The 22,319-nt window shown below is 39.7% G+C and overlaps 1 protein-coding gene across 2 annotated transcripts in view; it reads right to left on the minus strand.

Annotated features, from left to right (window-relative positions):
- The window catches only part of asic4a (acid-sensing (proton-gated) ion channel family member 4a), a 97,938-nt gene that overhangs the window by 9,937 nt on the left and 65,682 nt on the right, over positions 1–22,319 (minus strand). Inside the window, exons 2-6 of one of the 2 annotated variants that reach the window (XM_086265714.1) lie at positions 8,210–8,354; positions 7,695–7,825; positions 7,418–7,571; positions 3,386–3,439; positions 123–276 (exon numbers count right to left, since the gene is read on the minus strand). In XM_086265714.1, the coding sequence (XP_086121840.1) occupies positions 123–276; positions 3,386–3,439; positions 7,418–7,571; positions 7,695–7,825; positions 8,210–8,354 (638 nt within the window). The remainder of the gene's footprint in view (positions 1–122; positions 277–3,385; positions 3,440–7,417; positions 7,572–7,694; positions 7,826–8,209; positions 8,355–22,319) is intronic. The other variant, XM_086265715.1, reaches the window with a different exon arrangement.

A 22,319-nucleotide genomic window follows, 5' to 3' on the forward strand; every position in this document is an offset into this window, starting at 1 on the left:
TTTTTATGGGTGTGGGTCTGTCAGTGATTGCAGCCTGGAGGTCATTGTTTATGGCACTAGCACTGAGCACCACATCACTGCTCATAAGTGTGTTAGGTCCTGCTGAAGGTTCCCTGCCGTACCTGATGTAGTCCTCCGACTTGTCGTATTTCCTGGAGAGATAGCGAGCTGAGCCCTTGCTGGGGATTTTGACCATGGAGAGCTCTTTACCGTAGCGGGTGAGATTACAGGGCGTCTCACATGGACAGATGTCCCCGCTATTCTTCTGTAGCTGTGCTGCAACACAAAATGGCAGTGGTGCTGTTTAATAGACACAGACTGGGTCAGTTTCACTTCACCTCAGAAAAGAGATCCGCAACACAGATACCAGGTGGTAACTATCATTATGTACAGCTTTGTTCTTGCTTTATAAATCACTATTTGATTCATTTGTGCAGTTTTGTTTTGCCAGAGTCAAATTGTTACACTCAGTAAGACTAAGCGCACTTGTGTGCTAATGCAGTACAACATATACTTGTATATACTGGCTGATATGGATGAATAGGCTTGTTTTTATGCTTTACTGGGTAGAGCAACACTTTGTGCCACTACTAAGCATCGTTTGATCATATTAATCCCGTGCCATGCAAACTTCTCTTTGCTAATGTTTCTCCCAACTGACACTGTTAGAGAGGCAAGGCTGAGATGGTTTGAGCATGTGCAGAGGAGGGATAGTGGATATAATGGACAAAGGATGCTGAAGATGGAGCAAGAGGAGGAGGAAAAGAGGAAGACAACAGAGAAGCTGCAGACAGTTGGTGTGACAGAAGGGAGCATCCGACTGAAGAAGAAGATGATATTTTGCAGCTTGTTGGTGGTTTGTGAACACTGATACAAAGTTACAGTTAATTCAATTAACTTTTTGCCTTTTTGTGTAAGTAAATACTGAAAACTACCAGCTATGTGGGAGGAAAAAAAGCCATTAGTACAATTCATTCCAGTGATGTCACTGTGAAAAGCCCAGATCGTACATAATGGTTTATTGAGGCTGGATGTAAAAAAAAGATGCATGTACAAAAGGCATCCATTGAAGTGCTGATGTGTAAACTGGAAGAATGTGCATAAAAATCTGTGGACGTCACGTGTATTTCACACTGTAGTATAAAAAAACCCACAGATTTCATCTAGCGTTCTTTTTTCTTTTTTTTTAAATCAAATGTATTTTTTTTCATTATTATTATAAATGTATCTAGTATTTTATAGATATTATTATATATAACAGCTACAAATGTGCTCGTCCTGCTCCTCGCCCTCTGCCAGGGTCCTTTTACTCTGCATTTACAGAGCTAAGAGCATCCATACATTTGTTCTTGCTCGCTTTTTTCCTTCCTTTTTTATCCCTTTCCTTGGTCGTGTGTCTGTGATTCCAGAACTGAGATTTCCATTTCCTCTCCTCCGGTGAGCGTCTCAGTTTCACGCTGGTACATGTGAGCTCCCTATTAGCTGCCGGCTTAATTCAAACATCTAATAATTTCAGGTGCAAATTTGTATACAATGAGGAAATAAGGGCGTGCCCACATCCTCTCCATGGATAAAGATAGGAGTGGAAATGAGGCTCGTGCATGTGCATAAAAATCCACAATAGCCGAGATTATTAAATGTGAATGCTGCATATGCATGGATTTCTAAATCTGATGAAAAAAAATATTAGCATGATTCTGCCATTGTGTTTACACACTGTTTTAGTCACACTCTGAATTTTAGGCGTGGTGTCAGACTGCTCAGACTCGCAATAACATTGCACTTTATTAGTCTTACTGACCAGTCAGAGAAATTTAGAAGCTGCTCTAGTCTGTGGGAAGACAGACAGAAGGCATCATAGCTTTTACAACATAACACCCCAAAAGTTGGGACACTGTATAAAATGTAAATAAATACAGAACACAATGATTTGAAAATCTCATAAACCTATATTTTATTCACAGTAGAACACAGAAGACATTTGAGACGTTTAAAAAGAGAAAATTTACCATTTTAAATGAAATATTAGCTCATTCTAAATTTGATTGAAGCAACATGTCTCTATAAAGTTGACACAAAGTCATGTTTACCATCCTTGCTGAAGGGTGCAAGAAATCATCTGATTGGGAGCACATGTTGCTTTAAAGTCTTATTTACCTTTCAGTATTGACGGTACCTTTCCAAATGCTCAAGCTGCCAACTCCATAGGCGCTAAAGCACCCCCGTGCTATCAGAGCTACATGTTTAAAGCTAAGCAGGATGCAGTTTCCATGTTTACCGAAACAGAATTTCAAGTTTTGATTCTTATAATCACGGAACAATTTTTCCACTTTGCCTCAGTCCACTTAAAATGAATTTTGCCAAGAGAAGATGGCAGCTGGCCATTTTCACACGACTTATTGTCTAAACATCTTAACAAAACTATCTGTTAGTCTAATCAAATTACATAAGAGACAGTGACTATAGTAATGGTGTTTCCAGTAATCCCGTGGCAATATCCACTTAGAGAATAAATGGTGAAGAAGGGCTACATTAGGCCTAATTAACATGCAGGTATGAAATGCTCGCACACTGGCAAATACGTTTTTATAGTCCTGACTTTAAAGCATCACAGTGCATGCAGGAGAGTAAATAGCTTTTCCCAGCCTGTCTCTTTAAATTGTAAATGCATTCAGTCCAGACAAAAACGGGTACGGGAGGCACTGAAAGCATAATTATAATTTGATGATTTATGAATTTTATAACTCAAACAATTAGGTTATTTGTATGCAGGAGCATGGTGGCATACATCATTTGTCTGATGTGGGAACAAAACATCTTTATAATATAAATATATAAATTACATCTTAATGTATTACCTTTCATGGGGGCTGAATCTATTAGTACTGTCTGATTCAGGAATATGACCCCCATGAATATGGTCCATTCTTGCAAGCTATATCTACAATTTCATTCAGCCATGTTTTAAGCTGGGTATGAGTTCGGTGAGAGAGACTTAATTAAATTTCTGGCTTATTTGGCTGATACATGATAATTGTACTTATGTCCACTATGGCAATAAAAAAAAGCCTTTCTTTTACTGGAATACTCTTACTTTGAAATCAAGGTTCAGTATCTGCTGCAGGGGCAAGGCTGAGGAGTCCAGATATGCAGGAATGAAGGGGTTTTCATATTAAGAGTTCAACAATGGAAGCAGAACAGTCATCAAGCTCTAAAGTGACTAAATCACAATGAGGAAAAGTCATTTTAAAACCCAGTCTACCTCCAGGTATTTGTAATACAGGGGGAAAAAAAAATCCTTATCATATTTACTGATTGTGTTTCCATTTCCCTTCGGGGGAGTCTATTATAATGAGAAAAGAAATGAAGGGAGATTGTTTCTTACCAAGCGCTTTGTCAACACAGTTGATTTTACTGGGAGGGCAGATATCTGCGGTTCCTGCAAAGGAGAACAGAAAATGAGTCTGATCAATCAGAAACAAAATGATCAGTGACCCGTGTCTGCTGCAATGAGGAAGCGTGGCTGTGAACAACACTCCACAGCTTATCATTCATCTCCAAATGAAGGCAGGCACACAAAGGATGACTTCCATCCACGGAGTCTGGGCCATCTTGGAAGTCTGTCCTTGATTGCACTGAGAAATGGAGCATGCTGGCTCCACCCGCGAGGCATATTTAGAAAGTCTTTAAAAACCAATCAATGAGTCACTTCCTGGCAGAAAAACATGCTGCCCAGGCCATTAATGACAGGTATTCATCAGCAGCACAATTAATTAGCAGAGGTGTGTTTGTCTGTCTGTGAAATGTTCATGGGGTTAATGTTTTGTGGAATTCTCCTTCCCAGACGCTAAGAAATGTTCATTGACAGGAAGCAAAATTACATCTGATGATCTGAGGAGTGTGTTTTTACACACTTTCACAGATATGCCTCTTTTCCAGGAGCAGAAATATCAAAAAACATCATTAAATATTATTCATTGTTAAACATTATCCTTTTAACTGCCTTGTGTATTTAATTTTTTCAGACGCTCTGACTTTGAAAGCAAAAGCAGTCCTGTCGTCACATCAAGAACAACTTAATAGCTTTTTTGGGAGGTCCTCTAAATATAGAAGTAGACTGAAAGACTAAAATATTAACACAGATCCAAGCAAAACACAATTTTGCTTCTACGGTTCACAGTTCAAAAGTCGTGAGATTTAAAATTGGCCACGACTTGACCACCTCAAAATGCAACAGATGGTGGCCATGTTTGTTTATTTTTCAGTGATACAGCAGGGTGTGTTCATTGAACCGCCTCAGCTTCCCTTATGAGTTTTGAACCAGCAACCCCAGAATTAAATTTAACAAGCAACAATAAATGTTATTCATTATTGATAAGTGCAGTGAACTAATGCGAGCTAGCCGCTACCTTTGCAAAGCTCTCATCTGCCTCTTCTGAGAGCAAATGACCTGGAAAAGCTTCCACATTTATTATTTCTGACATAATAAATATCATATCTGATGTGATACATCACCACAGAAAGCAATGTGATTCTGCTGGTTTTTCTAACCACCTCTGCTCTGTCCTTCCTGTTCACTGATTTAAAGATTTCCCTTTTGCTGTTGTCATTCATTAAATTGCATATATGGGCTATTCTGGCAGTTTAAAAAAAGTAGAATTCATGTGGATATTCTTTGCTTTTTTACATATTTGGATGGCCAAACATTTAACATTACAAAGGGCGATATAATGCATATTAATTCCCATTTTAATTATTTATTAAAATTAATAAAATAGCCACGTGAGAAAAGTAAACACGTGCTGCATTTATTACAGCAGAAATTAGGGGCTCCAGATTTGGTGCCAAAGATTAGATACACCTCAGAGAGTGACAGGTACAACCTGTCTTATTTAAACCTCTGACACTAACAGCCAGGTGTTGTCTTTGCCAATGATGTGTGTAGTGTCATCATGCCAAGATCTAAAGAGCTCTCCGAGGCCTTTGGAAAAAAAGATGCTGCTGAGTGCAGCATTTGAAATTCCAATGTGCACCAAACTGTGGAGATTTCAAACGATTTATCCAGGACTGTCTAAGAACCGCAAAACGTCATTAAAGGGAGCTCTTGCAGCTGCTAGTGTCAGTGCATGCGTCTACAACCGCATATTCCACAAATTAAACCTGAAATGAATCTGAGAATCTGGGGGGTTTGCCAGGAAAAGGCTTTTGTCAATGAACATATAAGCAAATAACAGGCCTGTGTGGCAGAGAAACGATTCAAAGATAGAGCTGCTTGGCCGCAGAGACAGCAGATGTTTTTAGCACAGACCAAAAGAGGTCAGAACCTCATACCAGCTGTGAAGCATGGTAGTGGAAATGTTTTGATTTGGGGGTTATTTTACTGCCTCAGGAGCTGGGAAACTCATAGTGTTTAAGGTTTAAAGTTTTAAAAAGACCTGATTGAAATCCTACTGAAAATTCTTAATAGAAAAAGTGTAAAAAACAGAAAAACAAATGAAAAAAAGACCCTGCAAGTGTCCTAACACAGCTTCTATGCTTACTATTCCAACAGGAGAATATTGCATCCAATAAATAATTGAAAAAGCTGTTTTCTCACAGTGTTATCCAAGTATATTACAGTTTTCTGTAGGCACTTTTTTTTCTGTGGATTTCTCATCTGCTGGGTTTTCAGAGTACAGAGTGTATGCAAATGTGAATGCAAATGTTTCTGGAACAATTATAACCAGGTTCCTCCCAAATCATGACATAGCAAGTTCCTTTAAGGCACGCAATCTCTCCGAGATCAGACCACCGCTTTGGTCTTGCCATTTCAGTCTGCAAATCCAAGATTAAAATGTGTGACTGCTATGTAAATGTGTAGGCTGATAACCACAGCATCGCTCTGTCAAAAAATGTGATGAATCAGATCGGCCTCGAATCAGCTGTCTCATACTTGTTTATTTAATTGGTTTCTGAATGTCAGCTGCACTCAATGCAAAAGTGGAAATGAAAAAGAATACATGATAAGTTTCTTGTCTTAACTTTAAATGTGACCACTCTCAGCATGCCTACTTGCTAGACACATCAAACAGCCAGCATCCAGTGACTCAGCTCTATGACTTCCTGCTCTTTAGCCATGATGACGCACACTCTGAAAAAGTCCAGAGAGCTCATTTTGTGTTTCTGGTACTCAACTCTATGACATATCCTCACACTGGGAGGAAAACTGCTCAAATGGTGACATATTACTAACCAGTGTTCTCGGTTTCCTGATAGACCTATTTTTACATCATGTCTCAAAAATTTGTAGGTTTTGTACATCCATTCATGGTCTGCTTTCCCTCCAGTTTCAAAGTGTTGTGTGAAACAACTAATTACAAGATGAACTGCTAACTTTGGCCACTTCCTATTAATCCCATTCAACAGAAGCTGTCTGCAATTGATGTATAGGGGTGCTTAACAGAGAAAAGAAAAATTGCACTATGGAACTATGTAGTTATGCAGATAACTTAACTTGGCTTTAGACTCTTGTTATTGGCTTAAAACACTAACAGTAGTTCTAAATTCAGCTATTTCTGAGTGACATACACATTCAGGAATTTTTTCTCTTTTCTTTAATGTTGATAAAATAAAGAGACAAAATCATACACAAAAATAACAGAGCTTTAATGAAGCACAAATTAAAATAAAGTCAAGACCGAGTTTAAATTAGATATGTGCTCCTTAGGCAATATGTCATGATGTAAGTAAATAACCAAATAATTCAATATAAGCAGCAGTACTAAGGGCAGTTTGTAAGCAACCTACCAGTAGAAACCAAACAGGACCAATACCAGTAATAATAATCAATCATAATAATTAATAATGGCTGTGGGAGGACAACAGAACAATTCCAGGACAGATGGAGATGGATGAGCAAAAGTATCCAAACCTCATTGAGACTTTAGTCTGATGTGCCTGTAGCCAAAGTGCTGGCAGCAGAGAAGAGCATACCACTCCAGATATCAAGCATCAAGGTCAGGCATGTGGCAGTCCAAATTATATCTATGCTGGAATGATTCAAGTGGGCCAAAAATTATGACTTGTTTTGCACAATGGTTCATCAAATCTCAGGCAAATACTGGGCAGACTGGCTTTTCAATTACAGCAGGTCAACAAGGCGAACAATTTTAAAAACAGAAGGAAATACTTGAAAATACCAACTCTGATTAGTATTTTTTCCTCCGCATATTGTTGTCGTGTGCCATTTCATGACCTGGAATGACTATTTTAAGTTCCAATCATACATTTAGTCATTACGGTTCACAGTTTGGCACCTTATACAACATGTCAGAGAATGAATTACTATTGTGTGTCCATTTGAAATGATGCACACAATCCTCTTTCCCCCTGAAACATGTGCCGCTCTGTGTAAAGATAATGTAGGGGCTGATCTTACCGGGCATGTGCACCATTCTGCATTTGCACACTCGTAGGACCTCGTTGGTCTCACAGAGCAGGCGACAGGCACTGATGCTGTATGTGTCGTATCCTGGGAACTTCTCTTTGCTGGTGGAGCGGCAGTTCCCCCAGGGCTGGGGCAGGTAGGTCAGCTAAGCACACAAAGATTTATTAGACCCAGTCTGAGCCACCGGGGTTGCTGGGAGAACAGTAATCTGGTGGTGGTAGCGGGTCAGCGGGGGCAGGGATGGTGCGCTAAGATGAAGACGACCTACCCTCTGCTCCTGACAGGAAACAAAGGTCTGGAAGCCCGGAGAGACACCGAAGCCCAGCTGGTGGATGTAAGGAGGCTCGTCCTGACTGTGGATCTGAACACGGATGCCGGCCTCCAGGGATGTCTCATCTTCTCATCAGGATGAAATGGAGCACGGATCGTTGCAAAGAGAAAATACAAGGGAATTTCAGATGGCTGCCTCATCTGACAGCTAGGGCTCGGTTTGATGTTAACCGCAAATCATTTATCAGTCATGTTTAAAAAATAGGCCCGTAGGGATTAATTTTATATGACAAGTACAATGCATACACAAATCAAAGGAAGTGTACTGTGTTTAGGAATTCCCTTTTACAAATCACATTTGCAGGTGGAGCAAAACAATCAGGAAATGCATTATTTACAGTACATGACCAAGACAAATAGATGCAGGCGGTTATTGATTTAAACTGCAGCAGAGGGTATGTCACAGCATTGCACAGGATAGGATTACAATAGACAAATAGTTCTGAAGCTTACTTGTCTCTCTCCAGATTGGCAGATACTCATCCTGCTGAATATCCAACATGATCTCCAGCCCATTTCCCATTCCACCCTGCTTGGTTTTCCTGGATGTAGTCTTGTTGCCATTAAAAGTGTAGCATTTCCCATATCTGGTGTACACCTGGGAGAGAACAGATTGATATCATGAACATCACCATAAGCGTGACAAAGTCCAGATGCCGCACGTGACGCGCTCATACAGGCGCACTGAAATGAAATCAGAGATATGGAGCAAAAAATAAACAAGCCGCATCTCTGCCTGGACAAGTCGCTGTATATTACCCACAAACCTCTGGATGCAGTGAACGGCTCAGTCCCTCGCGGATTTTGATAAGCAGTATTTGAATCAATTTCCAACACCCACCACACAAAACCTGCACAATGCTGCTCAGTAGTAGCACCATCCCACTGAAATATCAAATGGCATAAGAGATTCTTTAATCTCTCTTCAAAAGAAAACAAAAGACAATGAGAGAGAGGCTGCTTTAAGTAAGATATCACACCACCACCTATCAGGGGAGCTGTCTCAGTAGGGAACACATCATCTCTTTGTTTATACCTCTCATCTAAACTGCTGCACTGTGGAAAATATAATTCTTACCAGTCATTTAACTGTTATCTGAAGCCAGTTTTAAAGGCACAATCCGTGATCCACATGCAAAGAAAATGGTCCTGTAGCAGCACCACCAATATCCAGGATTGTAAGTCTTTCACAGACACTGATTAAGGTTTGATTCTAAAGGCAGTTTATTCCTTGAAAAGCTGAGTCCTTCATCTGAACAATGATGATACAATCATAGCTTAAACTCTGTCACCAGGTATGGCAGGTGTCCAGCTTTGGATTTCTTCTCACGTTCAACTAGAGGATGTCAAGCTCTAGTTCGATAGCCAGAGGGAAACTGTCAAGAGAGCTGAGGATGGCTAATTTTTGCCGTCTCCAAGGCAAAGAAAAAAAAAGATACGGAACATTTATCTGTATAAATAAAAAATGGTAAACGTAAGAAACCAAGACTAATCCTACCCAAGGTAGTGATACTTGTGATATTTGGTACATTCAGTCTGATCGCACCTTTTCACTTAACCCTACGTACATATATTCTGAATGTCAAATCTCAACGGCTTTTCATCAAGTGGCCCAAAATACACAAAATTAAATATTGTAAAACTTCACACTGATCTTTTTAAACTGATGTTGTATCCATTCAGATGGATTTTAGATCCACCAGTGTAGGTCAAATCAAGGAAAACGATTGGTTTTAGGGAATCTTGAAACTGTGAAATTGTACACGTCATGCCTGCGTGTGTGTGTAGATGTCTGCTGGGCAGTCTGGCTTACTCACACAGTCCATAGACATGCATGTTAGGTTAACTGGTGCTTCCAAATTGACCGTGGATGTGAGGCAGATAAAGTGCTTCAAGTGTATAGCTGTATGAATGTATGGTTAAAGTGTGACTTCTATTTAAAAGTGCTTTGAGTGGTTAGTAAGGCTAGAAAAGTGCTATAGAAATACAAGAACATGACATAACATTTGCACCTAGATGTGCAAGCAGAAGCACCCACAATGCAACAGAAAACTCTAAATAATACAACAATAATAATCAATTTATTCTGAGTTAAGGGAGATTAAACTACATGGGATAGTGTGTTCTACGTGTTCTATGTGTTAATAAATGTTGAATTAATATTGATAATTATAGATGGTAGCTATACAGATTTTTAAGTATAGCAGTGAGGACAGTGTTTAATGGTTTTAAAAGTTATATAATAAATCCCAACAGTTCCTCCCAGTTTCACTTGCAATAAAATATATTTAAATGTTATATTTTCATATGTTAGGCATAATGAGAATGTGTGTTCATAAAAGTTTTTCTTCAAAAATCTGAACCACAGTCTAAATAGATCTGTGGTTGAAAATTTAATATAGATATTAACTCCTGGCCTGAGTCAAAAATGAAAAATTGACTTTACTGCTCCGCATGCCAAAGTATCCTTGGGCAAGATACTGAACTTTGAGGTGCTTCAAATGTGCTCATCTAAATGTGTGAATGTATGTGAAGTTCTTAGGTGTAAAAAGAGAGCTTGTATGAATGGGTGACTGAGACATGCTATATAAAGCGCTCTTTAAGAATTACCATACAGTGAAAGCATGACATATGAAGGGTTAATAAGCTACTTATTACAACTAAAGCCAGTGTAGAAGTAGCTCAAAGTTGCATTTTTTAATAGCTAGAAGGAGGTGGACTCATCAGATTTTCATTTATGATTTTAATACATCTTTTTTTGAAATTTAATTTGGTTCATCATTATATACTTTTAAGTCTCATTTAGAGTAAAGCAAGGTATGCTTAAGGATTTGGCAACCTTGTGGCATATAAACTGTTACCTTACGAGCATTCAGTGTCTTTGGGTTCTCATTTAGATCTACGCCTCACTAATTCAGCACTCAGTTGTACAAAAATACATTCAAATTTCGGTTTTTCCGTTAATGACATCTTTTGGTTTTAAAAGATTCAGATGGAAACTCAAGGCTTCAAACCACCACAAACCGCTCGCTAACATAAAGTTTGGCTACATCCATCTTTATATACAGTCTTTGGTTGTTTTGCACTAAACCTGTTATTCGTGTATGCAACAAATAACGGGAGAATCCTTTAAAGTGACCTTTTTTTTAAACATAAGCCAGCTAGAAATATTTAAAAGCAGTATTTCCTACCAACTCATGCAGCTGCTCTTAAATTAACAAGCTCGCTGCAGCTGATGAAAATGTTCACCACAGCTGTCATTTCATCCAGTAAAACTGGAGACCACAAGCTAAAAATGAGAGGCCTGTCTCTGTCTACTTGTGTGAACTCAATGTTTCATGAAGAAATAATGATGGATTCAAACAGCACTTGTAATATAAGCTTTGCTGTGTATGCAGATCCCTAAAAAAAATTCTCAGACTACAGCTTTCCCCGCTGAAAAACACCCATTTTTTTCCCCACTCAGAGTGCCGAAAAATAATCTGCTGGATTCGTTTTATCCAAACATCAAATAAAAGAGGACAGTGATGAAAGTATTCAAGCTTAGGAAATCACATGGCAGGAGAGGTCAACAGACAAGGCACTGGAGAAATGACAGTGAAATAACAATTGAGCTGAGCAGACAGCAGACATATCATTAAAGAGACAGTGACGGTCCCTGCATGCACAAAAACATAGAATGCCTGTGATCTGACTTTGATATCAGCTTGATCCACCTAATGAGTGCTGTGATGTCTAAATAAGGGACACTGACGGAACAACACAAGCTCTCATTTACAGACCACAGGGTGTACCCACATTTGAGATGGTTGAACAACAAATCAAAGCCATGGTTGTGGGGTTCAGTCAAGTAATTCGCTGGAACAGTTGGCAATTTTGCAATGTCCACAACAGTGATTAGAGCAAGAAATGAGTACTGTTTACAAAAGCTGTTTAGACGGACAGCTATATTTTATGCAGTAATAGGCCTCGGGGCCTTTGATCTGGCTCTTTGTACATGCTAGTTTGCACTGAGTGTCTGTGTGTGTGTGTGCTTTTTTGAATGAATTTCAAATAGTTACCTTCAAAGTGCATCTTGGTTGAGGAGTCAGACAATTTTTGGACAATTACAGATCTCGGCTCGCGCTCTGTTGTGGTATAAATGGTTTCTCTGTTAGTTCTAGCAGCCAATATGCATTTTTGTAAATTGCAGCATCTTCTCAGCTGGTGTGATTAGATAATGGGACGTGGCAAAGTGTGGGCGGAGGCCCGTGGGAGAGACGGTTCAAGTATTCAAGTGTGACTTTTGACTGACATGTGCTATTAGGCTGAAATGGTTTAATCTCTGTTTGGCTGGTGCGGTGCGGCTGAGGAGGTAAGCTGCACTTATCATTGATTCCCCGCCCCCACCTGGGTTCATTGACACACTTAAGCCTCGACTGGCAGTCTTTATCTGATGGAGCAAGCAACAGAGGCAAAGGAGGATTTCACTTCAGAAATGCTCAAAACACCCAGACCAAGTGCCTGGGTTACGCTCTAAAACTTCAGGCTCTGGAGGACGCCGTGTGTTCACAAATGATATCCCCCAGAGAATATGAGAAAGTTTTCCCATCATCTCACCCAGGAAATGGATGTTGGCAGAGCTTCCACTGGTTTATTTCTCAGTTCCCACCTACCCCTTCCCCCTCCCCTCTCCTTCTCCATCTCCTCTTCCTGCATCCACAATGTGATTGATGGAGCATTTTTCTCTTGTTAAATCTTGCACCAAATTTAGTAAAGGTAACAGGACTGACTTGGGCAAATCCCAAGTGGGGACCTGGCACTGCTGTTGACAAGCTGAAACAGTGCAGCGGCATTGTAGTTACAAACCAGATGAAAAGAAGCGTTGTATTCCTCTGAGTAGCTCAGGAGCTAAATTTTGCAGCACTCAATGCAGCATTGTTCAAAATATCTAAAACAACATCACCTATGTGACAGTGTTTTAGATGGTAATGAAAAATTGATCAAAACATGTGCTCAGTTTCTGCATTATCCTGTCAGTTATGTCTGCGAGAAACCTAAACTTGTTTCTTTGTATAGTAGTTGGACTATTCAGAGATGAATTACCAACTGAGTAAAGCGAGCTATATTCTTCCTTGAGGCACAAAAACCTCATACTTAAGCAAACTTTAAGCATAAAGTTAAGACATTTAGTGATGTCACCTAATGTACTTGAAAAATACACGTTTTAATGTCTTCATCCCACATTTGTGATCAAAAGTAAATAAATGAAATTATCCATACATGTTGCATTGTGTTTATTGAGGTCACAAACCCGGACATGAAAAGCATCACAGAACATTAGTAATGGCTCATTTCTGAGTCTCTGTGCAAAATTTAATAAAGCTATTAAGTGGAGCCTGCTGTGCGCACGAGAACACATCAATAGTACAAAGACAGCAGGAAGAATATGGCGTCCTATCCCTATATTTACCCTATAAATATATGTAACATCTATTGTCCATCCAGTACAGGAGGGATGTTTTCTGTTAAAGGTGGATTTTGTGTTTTCTTTTCTCTCTAGGATAGTTTGTCTTATGTTCACACCATAAAGGCTTTGACACAAATCTGTTTCTCTTGGCAACATAAATAAAAAAAGTTGTCTCAACTTGAATAGATTAAGCACTAAAAGTACAAATGCATTAAGATGAAGTTGCAACATGGTTTGGAAAGATTCCCGTCATCATGTCATTTGCTTATCCTGTATCTCACCAATTATAATGCATCTGCTTTAAATGTCAATTCATTATGTGTCTTTTGCCAGTGTTTTTCTTCCGCCTAGAGTGCCTTGTTTCTGTCTCCGTCTCTCCATGCTAAATGCATTAAGAGACCAACCCCTTACCATGTAATTCATAAGCCCCGGTGGGCTAAACCCTTAAACACCCTCTTTATGAATGTGATCTGACAGTCCCAACTTTTCCTTTTAAATAACCCACAGGAGTCACTTCAGTGCTTCTCCAGAGGACATCCATTTCCAGGCAGGCTGCGTGTCATCGGGTGGCTCTCTGAGTACGAGGAAGGAGGATTTGAATTCATTTACGCAGGGTGGTAGAATATGCCAGAGCGCTGATTGGCAGTTGAAAACCATTAAGGCTGGCACATGAAGGCTTAAGGTTGAGACAGAGCGATCCTTGATTTAATGGCTTCATTACAACTTCCCAGCAGAAAGACTTGGATCACAGTGTGGCATAAACTGAATATTTACATGATATTTCAAAATGTTTTTTCAGGAAAAATGGTATATGCAACAGGGCTGGCAGTTCACTGCAAAAGTCTCTCTCTTTCATCCTCCTATTTAGTGTATATTCAGTGTATATTTTCATGTATTTTCATCTATAGTTCTAAAATTGTGATCAGACATTTAAATATATCGTGTGTATGAACGTCACAGTAATTTGGGGAGTTCAAGGATTTCATTGAACGGTTGTTTTTCTAGGGTGGAATAATTATACAGAATACATCTATAATGGAAAAAATACAATTTATTTAGGATTTTTTAAAATCCATATAGGCTCAAATATACACATACACTCAGTTAAACGTTAAATTCTCATTAGTTATCACGATTCACTACAATTAGGAGTTTCTCTTTGCCAGTATAAAAAGGATTTGTTTGACTGCACTGATTTGATTGATCAATTCTCAGAACAATGCGAGTCAAAGGAACTCTTTTAAAATTCCAAGGAGAAGTTGAGAAGGTCTGTTAGATGTAAGTATAAGTTATTCAGCTGTGTCATCACTTTGTCAAGACCCTAAGTGTCACCCTCAGATGAGAGGAAATTGATTATGATATTCCGTAACAACCAAGGCTCAAGCCTGCCATGAAGTGGAAACTGTTGGAACACCAGTGTCACTGTCCACAGAGAAGAGAGTTTTACATCGAGCTGAGGAAGTGTCAACCAAGAAATAGCCACCAGCTCCAAAACCTTCAAGACTGACTCAGATTTGTCCACGTTTGCCAACATGGACAAACCGAATTACCTCTGAAGAAAGATTTTATGGTCAGATGAGAAAGACATTGAGCTATTTGGCCACAATGACAAGAGGTATTTTTGGAGGAGTAAAGTTCAGGCTTTGAAACCAAACGGTCAAGAATTGCGGTGATAGCATCATGCTCTGTTTCTCATTGCTACTGATACATTGTACAAAGTGGATGCAATAACAAAGAAGGAGAACCACCCCTTAAATTAAACTGCACCTCAAATCAACAGATAAGACTGTTGAATTTTAGCTGCAATTGGGTTTTCCAGTAGAACAATAATCCCAAACACACATCAAAGCTGGTTCTGGAGTGGATAAAGCTGGTGAACATTAAACGTCTTGAATGGCCTTCACCAAAGGCCCGACCTGTAGCCTACTGAAAACTTGTGGACTACACTTAAAAACTGGATCTGTGCCACAAAAATCAAACGATTTGAATGAATTATACCTAAAAAGCATTCTAATATCCAACCAGAAAAATACCAGATGGTTGTTAATGGCTACCAAAAGTCTCTGGTTGAGATGCAACTTGCTAAAAGACATTCAACCAAGGTTTAGTCTATGTATAAATCTGAGCTTCTTTCTATATAATGAGTGTATGTAAACGTCTATCTACAGCTTAAAATGTTATATGTTTAATCTGTTTCTCGACCTGTAAAGAGAAGTACAGAAGGGACTAAGGGATCAAGGATAATTTTAGTTTAAGCTGAATATGAAATCCTATTTCAATGATTTTCAGTCTAATTACAAAATGAGAGGATGAAAAACAACATTTATTTCAACCAACACAAGTTACATGTTGGTGCAGCACAACAACAACAAACGGTTCGCATTTTATCACCTTCTTACAAACGCTGCGATGTGTTTTAATGGTCAAAGGCTAAAGTCACGTAGCCATTTTAAAAAGCCTTTGTGGCGACCACTCAGCTCTTTTAAATCTGTTGTTGTAAACAGCCATCAGAAGGCAGACTAAAAATGCAATGTCTTATTCTCAAGGCTCCTTCTGAACACAGAAGAGCAAAGAAGAATGTGAGGAATGAGTCTTCAAAAAAATGAAACACAATTTACAGAGTGAACATAGCCTTTAAGTGCAGGGCACAAAGCCAGCTACCACATTTTTGCAGCATCCCATTTGTTCCTTTTGGACTTCCTACACAAAACTTTTCTCTATGAACTAACTGCTTTCGTCTCCCACTGTCACTACAGACGGAGCCCTCACCACCAGACTGCATGGAAAAGAACAGTAAAGGGTAGTGACATATCTTTAAATTGTATGTGATCTACTTTTAAACGACTCAGAGGTAGAGAAAAAGAGATTATCTCCACGGCTTTATCACTTGTATAAGCAGTTTTCAGCTCTACCCTTCACCTGCCGTCTTGCACTGCTCGGGAAAAAAACCCACTTATGTGACACAAAAGGATTTTTTTGGTATGCTTTCTGTATTTTTCCCCCCAAAAGGGAGAAAAAGGAAGCAATTCACATGTAAGAACAGTGGAAGAAAAATCTGTTGTCTTGATCTTTTCTGGTGTTGGTTTAATTCAATAACGGACAAAACTACAGCCTGCTGAAATTCGTCCCCACACTAAAATTCAACGAGATGCTCTGCAGCACCTGTTTGCTCTTCCAAATACTTCTTGATGCAGTTGTACAATTTCCCAGAGTTCATCATGATTGCCCCAAAAGACTTTTCACTATAGTGCAGCCAGTTACGAGAGCAATAACAATACTGTGCAAAAGTGTAGTTTGCTTCCAAAGAGGCAGACTTGTCATTTTTAACTGCTCTTGAGCAATAGCTTTTGAGGCTCTCCAAAGGTCTTTCAAAGTTTTTCTTTGGAAATTGTCTGCTTTTTCACTCATTTTCACCCAGGTCCTCCTCTGTGACTATTTTCAAAGGAATCTTTTTATTTTTTCGTTAAGTCACTCAACACGTACGTGTGAATCATTCAAATATAAAAAAGGCAGCTCTGACAATGGATAAACCAGTATTTTGTCAACAGATAACAGACAACTTAGAATTTAAAAAGCAGTTCTTTCTTATCTTAAGCTACTGTGTTACTAAAACCCTGCCATAAAAACAAATAAATAGTTAAAAAAAAAATCACAAAAACAGGAAACTGAACAAGACAATGGAACAAGTAGCAGGCCTAAATACTGTCCACAGCACATGAACGCTATCTGAAAGCCACGTCCTTAAGAAACAGACATAAAATGCAGCAAAGACCTGACACAGGACCCGAGAAACACATCTGGCCCTTCAGTTGATCCATCTATCGTTCACCAAAGCCTGAAATGATCGCAGTGGAAGGGTGACTGTCATGAATGCAAGCTTAAGGAAGGGAAACGGGGAGAAAAGACTGAGTTACACAAGAACTGGACTGACAATTAGAAATGTTTCATCATCATCATTAGGATCTACAGATGAGGTTAAGACAGACGTACAACAATAAGAGTCAACAGACAGATTTTAATCCACCACCCAATAGCATCTGGATTGGCACAGGTTTCAAATGCACTGCATAAGCAATGATTCAATTCAATTTTTATTTCTATAGCACCAAATCACTACAGCAGTTGCTTAAATGCACTTTATATTGCAAGGTATTAAAGACCCTACAATACAAAAAGATACCAGGATAGAAAAAAACACAATGGAGCAGTGTCAGTCGTGGATTGGCCTCCACAGAGCTTGGACCTCAGCATTATTGATCACTATGGGACAGAAAACAAAACAAAAGGCTACCGAGAGCTTTGAATGTCCTTCAACAAGCCTGGAGAACTATTCCTGAGAACTACTTAAAGAAATTACAGGAAAAGCAAAGAGAGTTCAGGATGTGTTGACGAATAAAGATGATCATACCAATACTGACTTTCAAGCTTGCTAGAATTGCAGAAACATAAACTGCATTTCCACATGTTTTTCACAGTAATTTGCAGCACCTATTTTCTTAGTTTCCTAGAAACATATAAAGAAACAACGGCTGGCTTAAAAATGCACAATAGTGTTTATGACAGTATGCAGTATTTAATATGATTCCTTGTCAGTTATTGCAATTTCAACACATGGCACTGACATGGACATCAAGTTTTATCTCACTGTATTTTCTAATTAATCCAAAACCCAACAAACAATTTCCTTTAGAAATGCAGCTCATGTGATGGGAGTACCTTCTCATGACTGCGGCACAGCCTAAAAGAGACTTCAGAAGCCGCGAGCAAGGCTAACATCAAGGTTGCAGAAATTCTAAACATATTTTAGCTCAAGATTAGGAAAGAAAAATGATAGTGATTTGTGGAAAAACTGACATGGAGTGATAAGAACTCACTGCTAGACCTTTCTTCTTCTCATGCGCTGTGGTTAAGCTGTATAATTTATATATAATCCTCAATCAAATGTCAGACGGATTACTTTTATCGAGGGTCAGCGCTTTAAGATCTCTACATTCAACCATTGGGGGTAAATACAAATCTGGCCCCATCATAACCCCCCTTTCAGTTATATATGAGGGAATCACAGCTTGACTAAGCACAGGCAGAGCTCAGACATGAAGCCCAAACAGTGCTGTGGTATGTGAAACGCACAAGTTTTGCATCATTAACCTCCATCGCAATGTCGGTCTGTAAACGCGCCACCAGAGACACCGCGCTCGCTTGCAATTCAACACATTACAGTTATTGTGTATCAATTCCAACCTTCATTACACAACTGAGTGCTGAGATCTCAATGGTAGTTTAATACAGCCATTCAAGTGAGGTAAACACTGCTCAGTCATCATGGTTGGGCTTACTCCGTGGTTGGGTAGAATAGCATGTTTTATAAATGTGACAAGTTCTGTAAAGAAATGCAAATGAATGTTTGATAAAAGGAATTTGAGGGGTTTCAGATTACACGCTGTGTTCGCAAACACCGAGGCCGGTTTACGTTATAAACTAATGATCTTACTTGATCATTTTAAGTAGTTTGCCTGCATCTTTTGCCCTTCACTCTGACTAAAGAACATAGATTAAAATGATGAACTGTGATGCAAACCTGCGGGGCTTGTTTCAGTTATTAGTGTAGGAGTTCTGACTAATCTCTTCTCTTTCTTTGCTGCCCTCCTCTTTCTGGTTGCCTCTGACAGAGCATCAAAAATTAGTTGAGCACCTAAGCCGGAGCTACGCATTCAGCCACCTCCCCGCCACCCCTCCACTCACCCCACTCTGCAATTCTCCACATATCCAAGCATACTCAGCTAATGGAGCGGTGAGGGATGCTCTTGAAAAAGCGGTTGAAAATGGACAGGCTCTCCAGCACAATACAGCAACTCGCAAACAGAGCAGTCCACAACATCCAGCACTCTCAGAGACATGAAAGCTTCCTGTGAGTACAGTCTGCCCTAACATCACAGCCATGGACCCATAAAGACCTTGTTTTATAAATGTGATTAGAAAGTACTGTCATAATGGGAGATAATTCATCTGGATCACCACAGTGAGACAGGTCCCTAATCAGTCTTTACACGTAATTATGAATCATTTCCTGCAGCTAGAGCTTGTGCCTGGGTCCTACAAAAACAGATAATTCTTGTCCTTAAAAGTCAAATAGGACCTATTAATTGTGCTTTCCTGGGAACAATTATCACTATTTGAAATGTATCACCGTTAAAATGGGTCAGCCTAATTGATGCCATTTAAGTCACGACATGTTTAAGCTCCTAGGAACAAGTTCGAGGTGTCCTGCAAAAGTCGTCCGAGTCACTTAGCGTCTTCCTCGTCACACCTTAACCGCACCTCTGCTTAAGCAATGTGTTTATTTTTTGACCTCCGGAGAAATTCTAGGCTTTATATTTCACAGCAAAGCTCGAGGGCACAGCTCAGAATAGAGAAGTAGAGCATAGTCATACTGAACGTGAAGTGTAATGGTGCTCTCGAGATGGAAAAGGACCATACTGCCCACTATACATGAGCAGAGTGTGCTTTACTTTTCCACTTCACCTCATATTGCCCACAGCTCGGATCAGTCATTCCTGTGTGTTATAAATTGATAAAGCCGAGGAGAAGCCTGCTCTGGGCGCTGCACCGACACACAGTCCCGCCTTAGGCATTTGTCTAACTGTCGACTTTGTTTTTCTGCAGTCATTTAGATATTCAGGTTTAATTAGGTAACTCTGTCATTAACACATGATTTAATTTCCGAAGCGCTCAATCTCACGCCACTCTGCCTCTCTCAGACTCTGGCACCCACTCCAGAGCACAAACACTCCCACCCAATTGCCACTGAAGAAACGCCAGCACAGTTCCCTGGCCTACCTTTTATTTAGTATTCATCATAACCAAGACACCTGCTTGGTTGTTTTTCTTTCCCGGCGACTCGGGGGAAATGATATCTACTGGATTGGAGCCACATGTTGGGGTTGATGAAACTTCCGGAAAGGAGAAGCAGGATCTACTATCTCTTGACGTGAATCATCAATTTAATATACGGTGTCCCTTCGGGGATACGAGAGTGATGCCAATGCAAATAAATATCAGCTGCTAGCTCTTGTCAGTTTGTGACAAGTTATTCATAACCGAGCAACTATATGAGCATATACAAATATTTGTGATTGCACATGTTTTATGAAACGTGGCTTATGCATGAGATATTTTTTCCCTCCACCAGTGTGACAAGCCTATTGTCGTCGAACCTTTAATGACATGCAACACTTGCTTCATTCACAAGATGGTGCAATAAGTGCACTTAGTCACTTCTACTACTTACTGCCTCACTTATCTAAACCTTCTCCTTTTGTGTGCGCAACAGTGAAACAATATTTGCCTTTTCAACCGTGTAACATTTATGAGCATGGGAATTCAAGTTTTTCATGCTACATAAATCATTCAAGTAAACAAGTCTGATTAGTGTTTTTGCTCGGGCGAAAGAGCTTGTTCTGAGTCAAAAGCAGATCTCACAGTCCGTTAGACTAAGCTGGCTCTAAAGCCGGAGCCCAAGGAAGTTTGGCAGACACAGAGTTTTAAACTGCACACCTAAACACACCCGGTTTAATTTGGCCTCTCAAATGGCTGAGTTAAGGAAGGAGATAATGCAGCAATGGAACAAAGGGCAGGCAGATCAAAGAGGAATTGAAAACCTTGGACCATGGATTCTGTCCTTGACTGCATCTGATCAAAGTAAAAGTCAAATTTTTTTCCTTTCCTTTTCTTTTTTTTACATGACAAAAGGACCATATTTCTGCACAGTGGACCTGCAGGGCACTGATAGAGTTGATGATTAATTTCAGCGAATTAATGATTACAATTGAGGTGGTGACATTTCTGGCATTATAAACTCGCTTTCCGCTACTTATTCTATTCTGGAATAAAAACTCCACAGGCACATTTAACCACCCACCCACCCACATGCACACACAGAGCAGCACTGAAGTACAAATGAGCACCAACGACACATTTCACTCCTGAATATTAAACGCGTTCAGAAATAACATTACTCCGCAGTGTGATTAGTTCAGTTTCCATCACTTCTTTTTTGACATTTTTGTTCGATCTTTGATCGGTTAGTTCGCTTGCCTCACTATCACGTCCGTGCCTCGGGCTGATTTATCGTTGCTGCTGTGACACGTTTTGTTTGTCAATGGAGGTCGATAAAGATTACAGATGATTTGATGCTCTTTTTAAACCAGGTTATTAAATGTGAGTGCTGAGAACCACAGTAATCCCTGTCTGCACATCAAAGACAGGCAAGATATCTGGCTTGCTATTAGCAGAGTGGCTGGCTGCCACCTGCCCAGATGTTTGGCATGCGGAGTCCAGTTATGCCAAATGGGGATCAAGGGACCACAGGATGCCTTCCAGGAAGCATCTGAGGTTCCCAAACGTCAAGGACAAACCTGTAGTCATAGTTTTTTTTTGTTTTTTTTTTAAATGCAAATAGTTGCAATTTTATGGAATATTCCATAAACTTTCCACTTTTTTTTTAATACACTAATCAATTTGAAATGGATCTTTTTTTTTTTTTCATAAAATCAATTTCACATCTTGCTAACAAGCTAATTTACTTTGCTCCTGACACCTTTAAAAGGTTGATGCCACGGCTGCCTCACATTTACGTTTTTAATTTTCTGTGAACTTAACAGGCTCTCCTGATATCCTGCTTCAGGGACCACCAAGCTCAGCGTGGATTAGAAAGAGCTGATGTTGGGCTCTGTATATCCCACAGTCGTGACAATCCCAGGCCTGCTGCCTGGGTTCTGACTGTCAGTTAAAGAACTTGCTTGTGATAGGGCCTCAGAATATTGGAAGGCTTCCTGTGGTTAAAGCCCTGACTGTCAATGTGCATTTGATTTCCAGGGAGTTTATTCACACTGAAGTTGTTTGTTGTTATTTACAGCCAAAGCCTCAGAGTAAGTCTGTGCCACCCGGCCAAGGTGATTGCTGCAATTATGTGGTGCATTACTGAAACACATTACTCAGTTTTTAAATTAGAACAAAGACCAACAGATATGCAACATTCGACACACAAAGTGGACAGATGGCCGCAGTCTCGAACGGGAGTTCTCGGTTCTGTATGTAATTCAGTTTTAGAGTCAA

The sequence above is a fragment of the Aulonocara sp. 'chitande type north' Nkhata Bay genome, linkage group LG16 (assembly GCF_057382095.1).
Source record: "Aulonocara sp. 'chitande type north' Nkhata Bay isolate Kocher_YH1m ecotype deep benthic linkage group LG16, A_spYH_male_GT1.1, whole genome shotgun sequence".
NCBI classification, from domain to species: Eukaryota; Metazoa; Chordata; class Actinopteri; order Cichliformes; family Cichlidae; genus Aulonocara; species Aulonocara sp. 'chitande type north' Nkhata Bay.